Source organism: Pseudonaja textilis, chromosome 3 (assembly GCF_049901715.1).
Source record: "Pseudonaja textilis isolate UNSWEBS1 chromosome 3, rPseTex1.2, whole genome shotgun sequence".
Classification (NCBI taxonomy): Eukaryota; Metazoa; Chordata; class Lepidosauria; order Squamata; family Elapidae; genus Pseudonaja; species Pseudonaja textilis.
This window is the reverse complement of record NC_141992.1, coordinates 31,180,507-31,192,974: the sequence shown is the minus strand read 5'-3', so window position 1 is coordinate 31,192,974 and position 12,468 is coordinate 31,180,507. Positions and strand designations below refer to the sequence as shown.

General features: G+C 41.2%; 1 protein-coding gene across 1 annotated transcript in view; it reads right to left on the bottom strand.

Annotated features, from left to right (window-relative positions):
* AHCY (adenosylhomocysteinase) overlaps window positions 1-12,468 on the bottom strand; it is a 40,675-nt gene that overhangs the window by 2,534 nt on the left and 25,673 nt on the right. Inside the window, exon 9 of the mRNA XM_026697634.2 lies at window positions 575-769. Coding sequence (XP_026553419.1) covers window positions 575-769 — 195 coding nt within the window. The remainder of the gene's footprint in view (window positions 1-574; window positions 770-12,468) is intronic.

Genomic DNA, 12,468 nt, shown 5'->3' with positions numbered 1-12,468 from the left:
TGCAGAGAGGCACATTATCAAATACACAAACTAAATAAATAACCAGATTAAAAATCCAACAATATGAATAACCTTTTAATTTTCCTGTGAGCCTGATGTTGGGAAGCTCATACGGACCAATTTCTACAATACTTCTAACCTATAATCATAATTTATGCCGTATTCTCATAACATAGTAAATCAAAACAAACAGAACTCATAATGGCTTAACAACATATCAATCTGATTCAAACATGCTAAGACATAATGTGGTCTATTTGGTTTAGCTTAGCTATCATAGTTTATGTGTTAAGGTTTATGGCTTAGCATGTTATGCTAACTTTGCCACAGATATTTAAAGTAGAAATAAAATTAATTATTGTGGTGGTGTATTATTGGAAGCTCTGAAGCACCAGACTGGGGACATAATATCTTTGAGAAGATCTATTTATGTGACTACTGACAATTGAACTTTACAGGATATAATCAGTTCTGAAAATAAGATTATCTTATCTTCCCCACATTTACTTTGGATAACCAAAAATTATATATTTCAGCTAAAACATATCATTCCTTTTTTAATTTGCAAACTTACCTTCTTTGGCAGAAAATGGACTCCTACAGCGTATTTACCAGGATTTGTCCAAAGTTCTATCTGTGCCAACACCTGATTGGTAAAAGAATTACTCATAACAAAACTAGGATGTCCCATGGCACACCCCAAATTCACCAGCCTGCCCTCTGCCAGAAGTATAATATGATGCCCATTTTTCAGTGTGTAGCGGTCCACCTGAATGAAAGCAAAAAAAAAAAAAATAACTGTCAGGATTTTTTTCTCTTTAGGAAAGGAGAAAGCCATTGCTGGACTGGCAGATGATGCAGCATCACAATTTTTGGGATGGACTGAAATAATATACTGAATCTTTACAAGCAATTTTGCAAAACAAGAAAAAAGGAATATTCAGTCTCCTTGTAATCTTTTTCACTGTATTTCCTGTAAAAATAATATATTAAAAGCAAGGAGAGAAAATATACAGTTCCTTAAGTATATCAAGGCAGCTAAGTTCTTGGACAACTTCTCAGTTCTTGTACAAGAAAAGCAGGCAGAGCTGGGGGAGCAGAGTTAAGCAGATCATCAGCTTAGAGTAATTATACTGTCGCAAATGGTCCAAGTATAATCAAGTATATATCTCTTGAATTCCATTGACCCTAACCTGGCAGCAATTTAGTATTGAACTTTAGCTGGCTACATTCTTGTGCATAGGCTTCAGCAATAAATCCTTGAACTGCAACTTAATGTATGAACCTGATCCTGCCTGGCAGTTCAACACATAGAACCCACCAATTTATGTATTTCTATTGCTGAATACAGTGACTCAGTAAAAGAAACTAAAGCTTCTTCTCTGTACATACTATCTTGCTGTGGAGATTTTCCCCCAAAGTCTATTTTTCACAAAATTATGCTAAACCCTATGGGCTTTCCAGAAAATTCTGAATCAGAAAATGTTCCTCTGCAGGGATGCTGACCCACAACAAATCAAGAATTACAGACCTATTTCTCTGCTAAACTCAGATTATAAAATTTTTGCTTCAATAATGGCAGAAAGACTTAAAAGATATCTGAACAACTTTATACATTCTGATCAAAATGGATTTCTGCCAAAGAGGCAAATTAACGATAATATGAGAATAATTCTGGACACCTTGGAATATTACGAAGCACATTCGGAGAAGCAAATGGCCTTGATATTTTTAGATGCACAAAAGGCCTTTGATAATGTGAATTGGAGGTTTGTGTTATTACAATTGGAACAGATGGGCTTTGGTGGGAAATTTATCCAAGCCATTGAAGCAATATATCATAGACAATCAGCAAAGGTAATGATAAATGGAGTTAACAGAAAATATTGATATTAAGAAAGGAACTAGGCAAGGTTGTCCGTTGTCACCTCTGTTGTTTGTGCTGACATTGGAGATACTAAATAGAAACATTAGAGAAGATAGAGAAATAAAGGGAATGAAAATTAAGAGAAGAATATAAACTACAAGCATTTGCAGATGACATGGTTTTTATTATGGAGGACCCATTAAAACCAGCATCTAAATTGATAGAAAAGATTTAGGAATATAGATATGTGGCAGGCTTGAAAATGAACAAAGACAAAATGAAGATTTTGACAAAGAACATAGTTGAAAAAAAAAAAGAGTTGGCAGTGACTTTGAAGATCCAGATCACAAACAAAGTTAAATAGGAATATATTTAAAAGCTAGATGTGGTACACTTAAAGAGGATAACTATTATAAACTGAAACAACAGATTGTGACAGACTTGGCAAAATGGGAAAATTTGCAATTATCTTTAATAGGGAGAATATCTACAATCAAAATGAATATATTACCAAGGATTTTATATCTATTCCAGACAATTCCAATTAAATTAGGGAAAGATTATTTTGAAGATTTAAATAAAATAGTATTGAAATATATTTGGCTGGGAAAGAAGGCAAGAATCAAATTAAAATTATTATAAGTTTCTAGAATAAGAGGAGGCTTTGATTTACCCAATTGGGAGCTATATTATCAAGCGACAACGTTGATGTGGGTTAAGGAATGGATAACATTAAGGAATATTAGATTATTGTCATTAGAAGGTCATGACGTGTTGGGATGGCATGCCTTCTTATGGTACAAGGGGACTAAAACATATGGGTACTTTAGGAGGCACTATATACGAGAGGCTTTATTATTAATATGGGAGAAAATTAAAAGACAACATTATCTAAAAATACCAACTATTGTCAACTATTGAAGCATTTGCATATTCAGTAATTTATAAAATGGAACAAACAGTTAGATATGGTGAAATATTGAATGAAAAGGGTGAACTTAAATCTATGCAAGAATTAGAGGAACAAGAAATAAAGATGAATTGGTTTTCATATAGATTCTAGATATGATAAAGACTCTAAAACAAAAGACTTTTATGATAAATTGACTGAGTTAGACAAATTTTGACAGGTACTGATGAAAAGATGATTAAAATTTATATGGATATTTATTAGAGGTTAAAACTAGAAGAAGAACAAGTTAAAGAAACAATGATAGATTGGGGAAGGAATATGGAATAGACTTGGAAAAATGGCAAAAATTATGTTCTCAAAATTATAAAATGACATATGTCAACAGCATATAAAGATAATTTGTATAAGATGTTTTACAGGTGGCATTTACCCCCAGCAAGAATAGCAAAAATGTTTAAGAATAAGTCGGAGAAATGTTGGAAGTGTCATCAGATGCCTGGATCATACTATCGTATGTGGTGGACCTGTGCAGAAGCTAAAAGATATTGGACTAAAATCCACACATGGTTGGAGAAAATGAAAAAAAAGCACATAGACTTAAAACCAGAGATATTTTTATTGGGAATTATACCTGAAATATATAGTAGAGAATTGATATATTTGATTGTAAATGTATTAACAGCAGTTAGAATTGTATTTGCCAAAAACTGGAAAAATGAGAAAATTCCAATGGAAGACGAAGTTATTAAGAAAATAATGGAGTATGCAGAAATGAGTAAATTGACATTTGAAATTAGAGACCAAGAAGATAAACAATTTTTTAAGATATGGGACTTATTTTATCAATGGTTAGTTAAAAAAACAGGGAAATGAAATATATCATAAAACTCTATAAGTATAATAGAATTGTAGAGATAAAGTGATGTAAGGATACATTATTATTGAATAGATTGGTGATGATTAAATGAATGTTATAAAGTAGGCCAAGTAAAAATGGTGATTTGCTCGCATAAAATGATGGAATATTAGTAACAGCAAGTAATTAACAATGATAATAATACAAATATATATAGTGGATTTATGAGGATTAATTTAAATTAGAAGGGAAAGACTGCAGAGATTGTGCACAAGAGATTTGTAGATTTGTACCAACTGACACACTGTATGTAATTGAAAGATGGTTTTATGTTTATGTTTTGTTTATGTCTGTGTAAAAAATAAAAATAATAAAAAAAGTTCCTCTGCAAAAAATTCCTGAGATGAAGAGATTTTGATTTGAAAAAAAATCTAGTCTGTAAATTTGAATATTGAAAGGATCTACAATCTCTGACATGAGTAAAAATATTCTTAGTGAAACATAGGAAACTTAGTTTTCTCTCTTTTAGATCAATTATCTGAAAAGTAATTATCATATCATTTTGAAATTGCCAACTTTGCTGAAAGAGCAAATTTTGACCTTGCAAAATTTTACCCTTTTGACTTTCCTTGCCCATATCTCTTAAATTACAGCAAAGTATAAAACCAACAGAAGCCTGTTCACAGTAATACGCTACACCATCCAATCATTTCTAGAGACACTCAGACAGCAAGGAAACTCTTAGACTGATCCACTAAGGAATTCTATTTATCTATGCCTAATTAAATGTAGAAGTTAAAACACAGGGTCTTGATTGGAATCTACAAAGTCCTTCAGGGCATGGGGCCAGGACATTTGAGAGATTGCCTCTCTCTGATTATGTCTACCCATCTCAATAGGTTTGGCAGAAGAGGCATGCTTCAGGCTCTGTCTGATAAGGAATGGTACCTAGCGTGGCCCTGGAAGAGAGGCTTCTCTGTTGTGATGCTGGGACATGATTGAACAGAAGGGGAAAAAAACCCCTGCCTTTTGAAATATCATATTCCCCCCCTCAGAGATCTTATTGCCCTTGACTTTGTTAGCCTTTCAGACTTCAGTCTTTCATTGTGTGGGGATCAATTGTGGGGGAAAGTAGGTGGGGAGATTGGGCCCCTATACCGGTTATGTTAACTTATGACTGAGGAGTATTTTTACCCTAACTCAGTGGTACTCAACTTGGTCCCTACCGCCCACTAGTGGGTGTTCCAGCTTTCATGGTGGGCGGTAGGGGTTTTGTCCCCTACTTTATAAATCATCATTACTGTGGAACTGGTGGGCGGTTAGATAAAACTTTACTACTAACAGAGATACAAAAGTGGGCAGTAAGTATAAAAAGGTTGATTACCCCTGCCTTAACTTCTATGTCAGCCTTGGAAGCCATATTTTACTTGGAAGTTTCAAGGTTGCTACATTTAGTGCCTGGGAATTTGGGAGGGGAAATTTCTTAAAGAGGTAGATTAAACTCAACAACATTCTTTCACCGGAAGTCAAAGCCATGTTATCCTGCACCTGAAGGGAGTTGTCTGGAGGAAGCTCTTCAAGTGGGATGATGTTTGATTGGACCATGTGATGGATTGGTGGTTGCAGGGGAGGGATTTTTGATTTTCTTTTGGGAAGGGAAAACCCAGAACTCTCAGTGTTATGTCTTGGGAACCGGTTGGGGCTCCAACCGGGTCCGCTCTTTAAGCAGGTTCAACAACCGTTCCTATTGGCTGGCGCCATTTGACAGCCGGCTATATAAAGCCGGCTGTCAAGCCAAGCCAGCCGTTGTTCGCAAGCTAGTCTGCCCGTTGGCTGGCAGACGCGACAACCACTGTTCCTTCAATAAACCTGTTAAATGCATGCCCTGGTCTAAGCCTCTCCTTCCTTCGAACTACAACACTGGCGACGAGGATGGGATTTGAAGGCTAGCCAGGAGCATTTTCCCAAGGAACAGGAGCCTGTCATAGGAAGCTGCAGCCGCTTGCCGTTTTGCTTACCGAGCCTCGGACTCAGCAGCCTGTCATCGCGAAGTGAAAGTGCTAGAGCCGCTCAGGTTAGATCTGCCGCGGTTAGAGAAGCCGGGCGCTGTCAGTGAAAGTCGCGACGGTTAGAGCACCACGGATAGTGAAAGTCGGGCGCTGAAGCCGCAGCCGCCCGCGCGCGCGAAAAAAAAAAAAAAGGCGCGAAAATTCTAACGGCTGTCACTGAACTGCAGCCTCTAGAGCAAGCTACGGCGCTGAGAGCCTCAGCCGCCTCGATCACAAAAGGGCACTAATTACAGTAGCTGTCACTAAGTGAAGTCTCCAAGTGAAATTGCGAGCGCCTCAGCCGCCTCGCCAAAAAAAATAATAATAATAATAATTATAATAAGAAAAAGGGCTCGAATTTTAAAGCGCTGTCAGTACAGCACCACAGCCACAGCCGCCTAACGCTCACAAAAGAGCACGAAAATTCAAGCGCCTCAGAAAAGCCGAAGTCCTTGAGTGAGAATAGGGCACTGTAGCCACAGCCGCCAACGCCCTCAAGCAGCATCAATCCAAGACAACGAGCTCCCAGTGAGGCAGACCAGTCTACCAAGAGACTGAAGGGTCCAAAATGAATGTCAATTCAGTATTCCCCCCTTTCAAACCTGATGAGGAAAAGTGGGATTCGTATAAGAATCGCTTCAACCACTTTATCGATGCCATTGGACTGGCTGAAGCTTCAGAGCAGAGGAAGAAATCCTACTTCCTCAGCTACTGTGGGGCTGTAGTTTACGACACCGCCACAGCACTCCTGGCCCCACGAGAAATCGGGAATGTCCCATGGGCGGAGTTGGTGGAAACGCTATCCAACCACTACTCACCAAAACCGTCTCAGATTGCTAGGCGCTTCACCTTTAGGATGAGGAAGCAAGCCGAGGGGGAATCCATAAATCAATATATGGCAGCCCTGAGGACAGCAGCTCTACAATGTGAGTTCAAGAACTATTTGGACGACATGCTGCTCGACCAACTCGTCTGTGGGGTGAGGGATCTAAAACTCCAGAGGCGTTTGCTGGCTAGAAGAGACCTCAACCTCCCCCAGGCAGTTGAAGAAGCCTTAGCTGCAGAACTTGCAGCACAGTCCGCAGCTGAGATCCAGGGCACCACTCCCAGACCCAGCACTTCCTCCGTACACTCTGAAGAAGCGGTTAGTGAGGATGACCCTGCAGAATACTCCGATGTGCATCGCCTCAAACCAACGAGACAGCCGCCGGTAGGAGCGAGGCCAAGAAACAACAGTGGCCCAAAACAAACTCTTTTATGCCTGACCTGTGGAGGTTCCCATTCCCGGGCATCTTGCAGGTTCAGAAACGCCACCTGCCACAACTGCCACAAGAAAGGTCACCTCGCAAGAGTCTGCCAGGCAGCGCGCACCTCTCCACAAAGATCTCCTTCCTCTCCTGTTCCCCGAAGACAAGTAGAAAAATGCCATACTTGCTACCAAGCCAACCACACACTTTACACCCCCAATAAAATTACACTTTCTGTCTTACTAGAAGGTAATCCCTGCCGCATGGAGGTAGACACGGGGTCAGCGCTCTCAATCATATCGTGGGACACGCTTAAGAAGATCCAGCCCAGACTGACAAAGAACCAGCTTCAAAAGTGCCATCTCACCTTGAGAGACTACCAAGGAAAGAACATCCCCGTCCTCGGGAAAGGCAAGTTTCTCGTGAAATTCCAAACCTTTAAAGGCCATTTGCCTTTAGTGATTGTTAATGGTGCCCTCCCTAGTCTTTTGGGGTTGGATTGGTTCCCCTCTCTCGGCCTTAGTATAAAAGGAGTCCATGCTGTCTCAACTTCTGATGTTGACTCCTTATTTACAGACTACTCTGACGTTTTTAGTAGTGAGTTAGGCTGCTATAAGGGCACTCCCATCTCCTTCTCAGTAGACCCACAGGCAGTCCCCGTTCGCTTAAAACCACGTAGAGTACCTTTCGCCATCCGCCCCAAATTGGACGCGGAACTAGACAAACTACTAAAACAAGGGGTGATAGAACCCACAGATTTCGCTAAGTGGGAGACCCCAATAGTCACCCCGCTAAAAAAAGACGGTAATCTAAGAATTTGTGCTGACTACAAGACGTCAATCAACCGTTATCTACAGGTTAGCGCATATCCAGTCCCAGTCATTCAGCACCTGTTACACACATTCGAACCTGGCACCATTTTCGCCAAACTGGACATGTCACAGGCATACCAACAGTTCCCCGTGGATAACCAAACAGCTGACTTACAGACCATAGTTACACACAGAGGGACATTCAGATGTAAGCGTCTCCAGTTTGGCGTAAGTGTAGCCCCAGGTATTTTCCAATCACTGATGGAGCGAATCCTCCAAGGTCTCCCGGCGTAGTGCCATATTTCGATGACATCTTAGTCACAGCCAGGGACAGACCCCAACTCATCCAGAGAGTCAGGGCAGTATTAGAGAAGTTCAGGCAGCATGGCCTCAAACTAAAACGGGAGAAGTGTACCATCGCCACTAGACAGGTGGACTTTCTAGGCTACAGGCTAGACGCCTCAGGCATCCACCCGGTGGAATCGAAAGTCAAGGCCATCCACGAGGCGCCCACGCCTACCAACAAAACCGAGTTACAAGCCTTCCTGGGGTTATTGAACTTCTACGCTTCATTTCTCCCACACAAGGCGTCAGTAGCTGAGCCATTGCACAGACTCTTAGACAGAAACACACCATGGCACTGGGGACCCAAAGAAAACCAAGCATTTGTGGCAGTCAAATCTCTACTCACCTCTGAGGCTGTCTTAATACAATTTGACCAACACCTTCCTTTGGTCCTAGCCGCAGACGCATCCCCTTTTGGGATAGGAGCTGTCTTAAGTCACAGACTCCCCAATGGCTCCGAGGCACCAATTGCCTTCTTTTCAAGAACCCTTTCAGCGACTGAGCGTAATTACAGCCAGGTTGATAAGGAGGCCTTGGCTGCAGTAGCAGCAGTCAAAAAATTCCACGAATTTCTATTCGGACACCAATTCGAACTTATTACTGATCACAAGCCGCTTTTAGGATTGTTATCAGGGGAAAAGCAAACCCCACAGATATTGTCGCCTAGAATGACCAGATGGACCTTATTCCTGGCAGCTTACTCGTACAAACTGGTCTATCGTCCCGGTAAAAATCTAAACCACGCTGATGCCCTCAGCCGCTGCCCCTTGCCAGCCCCAGTCGAGGACCCAGCTCCTGTGCATGCCATTTTTGATGTAAACGAACTCAAGCTGCCGGTGACTGCAGACGACATAGCATCACATTCCAAGGACAGAACAATCGCCCAGGTTCTGGACTGGGTAGGGAGGGGGTGGCCGGAAACTAACTATTCAGTTGATTTCGCCCCATTTAAAACTCGCCAGCTAGAGCTCTCTAAGTTGCAGGGATGCCTATTGTGGGGTACCAGAGTGGTCATACCAACCACCCTTCGCATACCCGTCCTGAAGATGCTGCACGAGGGCCATCCAGGAATCGTGCGGATGAAGGCGTTAGCTCGAAGTTACGTCTGGTGGCCCGGGATGGACGATCAGATCGCCAAGTGGGTAAGCTCGTGTCGACCCTGTCAGGAATCTAGGGCAGCCCCGCCAACCGCCACACCCACAAAGTGGGAAAGTGCCAATGCCCCGTGGTCACGGCTTCACATCGACCTGGCCGGGCCAATGCACGGCAAGACCTTCTTGGTGGTCGTGGACGCCTATTCAAAATGGATAGATGTGGCCTTACTTCCCACGACCACCACACAGGCAGTTGTTAAAGCCCTGACTCACCTTTTCGTAACTCACGGACTCCCTGACACACTGGTCTCCGATAATGGCCCCCAGTTCACCTCGAACGAATTTAGTAGGTATGTCACCAATCTAGGCATCAGACATGTCCTCACGGCCCCCTTCCACCCCGCCAGCAACGGGATGGCTGAACGGGCAGTCAGATCAGCCAAGGAGGCGTTAGCCAGGTTCGGCCAAGCCGATTGGCATTCTAAACTGTCTCAATTCCTCCTAAGCCAGCATACCACACCGTGCACAGTTACGAACAAATCCCCGGCTGAGCTGCTGATGGGGAGACGCCTGAGGACTACCTTAGACAGGCTGCACCCCCACTACTGTCCAGACACCCCTTTGGGGTCTGACAGTCTGGCCAGGAATTTCGCAGTTCAGGACCTAGTGTTTGCTAGGAACTACGCGGGGGACCCACTGTGGGTGGCCGGGAAAGTTGTGGCTGTCACAGGTCCGAGATCTTATCGGGTCCAACTTGAAGACGGTCGTGTGTGGCGAAGACACCTGGACCAGCTGCGGAGACGACGGAGCAGCCTGACCGGCCCAGACCCATCTCCACCAGATGAGCCGCGGGCGCCACTCCAAGGTCCAGCTAGTGATCCCCAGAGTGACCACCCTACACCAACGGAGCAGAGGGAGCAGGCAGTAGACCGGGACTGCCAGCCGGGAGCACCACCGTTTATCCCCAGCGAAGGCAGAGACTTTTCCCTGGCTCCAGTTCCTGCACCGAGCCCTGTTCGCTCCCCTACGTACCCTGACCAGGGGTCCACGAACTTGTCTTCACCCAATGACTCTCCTGAGTTACGTCGCTCGGGTCGCCAACACAGACCACCGGCGTATCTCAAAGACTATATGTGTTCCCATCTAGGGGGAAGGGGTGTTATGTCTTGGGAACCGGTTGGGGCTCCAACCGGGTCTGCTCTTTAAGCAGGTTCAACAACCGTTCCTATTGGCTGGCGCCGTTTGACAGCCAGCCGTTGTTCGCAAGCTAGTCTGCCCGTTGGCTGGCAGACGCGACAACCACTGTTCCTTCAATAAACCTGTTAAATGCATGCCCTGGTCTAAGCCTCTCCTTCCTTCGAACTACAACACTCAGATTCAGGTTTTCCCAGATGTGCCAATATGACAACTTTCATAAAATGAAACTTTTGAGGAAATGCTTGTCTCGGAATTTATTGGTTTGGAGTTTGTTAGTTGGAACACTGACATGCTATTTATGTTTTTCTGTTTTTTTCAAACTTTTAATTTTTTTAACACTGTTAACTACCCAGAATAATGAATTTGAGATGAGAAATAATAAAATAAAATAAAAAATATTTTTGAAAGACATTTATCTTGAAAAATGCACAGCTTGAATTCATCAATCTGAATTTGCACTAACGCCATGAATTACACTTTTGTCAGAAATGCCCACAATTTTATATTCTTTCTGGAACAATGAAAATAAGTTCAAACAAGATGCTTCTTCATTGCACCAAGAATTCAGGCACATGCGCATAAAAAGCGACAAGAATCATTATTTGATAACTCCAAATACATTAGAAGGAAGAAGGATCATTCTCTTAATGATACAAACAGAAGAACTTCAAGGAGAGGCAATTTCCTCAGCGTGCAGGATTCTTGGCTGGGACAACTGGAAAATAATCAGATAGAATGTTTCCCCTATTTTCCATACATACTTTTTTTCAAATTGAAAGCAAAACAGATTCTGCAGCATCAAAACTGTATCAAATGGAAGCCCTCACTAGCATTCCCACATATATCATTTTATTTCAGTATTTGAATTTTTCCATAATGCAATTTTGGGGAAAGGCAACTATAAAAATATTAAAATTCTGCAAAAAAATAAATTAGCAATAAATTTTGGCTGCAAGAATTTGGTGGAAAAAAGGACTGTTAAAGCCACAAATCAGTGAAAACATTTAAATAACAAAACCATTGGGGTGGTGGTATTAGGATGCATTACTTCCCGACCCATACATGTTTACATATTAGATTATGTTCACTAACAGAACCTGGGCATTACTATGTTTAGTATAACGGGATGAAATTTTTGGCTATACATTTCATCGGTTCACAACCTTTAGTTTCCTCCTCTACAAGAACTTCCATTTCTTGGCATAAAACCAATGATGTGCCATTAGCAAATTTAACTCTGTAATAAAATTAGGTTACAAATCAATTTATGCCTATTAAATTTAAGATATTCCACTCATTTCTAAACAATGAGCCAACAGGCCGATATGAAAACAAAGGAGCTTTAACATAAAACATTATATGTATTTTGCACTTCTGTGTTTGCTAAAAAATGAAATGCAAAAATGTAAATTTGGGGAAAGGATCAGATGAAAAAAATAGTATGGAACAAATGATCTATTCTGAACCAAAATAATTATATTTAAATTGATATTTTACGCAAAAAAATGCAAATTTTAAGCAGATGGCATGATAGACTGAAATGAATTAAAATTTGCAAAAATAAATGCTATATGAGTTGTGAAAAACAGGAAAATTATTTTCACATGATGCAGCACTGTAACTATATACAAGGATTCTGTGGAAAAATATTTAACCAAATTGAACAGATGACAAAATATATTGCTCATTTCTGAGTTATAATTTATCCTATTAAATAAGATATGGAAACAGAGATGGTAGTTAAATAAAAATACAGAATTGTTTTAAATTAATTAAAATGTGCATTGTATAGAATTAGTTGAAGTGACAAACATTCTTACTAAGTGAGCTTAAAGGATGTTAAAATGTTACATTAAAAATAGTTTTTTTCATAGCCAAGAGCTAAACAAACTCCCACATAAATCAACTTGTTTATTCAGGTGAAGAAGCAACAGCTCTCCACAGGTTTTATAACTTCAGTGAGATATACCTGAAATTATGTCTCTCCTCTGGAATCTTAATGTTAATATTGTAGATGACACTCTATATAGTACAAAAGAATTTATTTTGAGGTCTAGGAATGTTATTAATCTAAAAAACACTTTTAAAA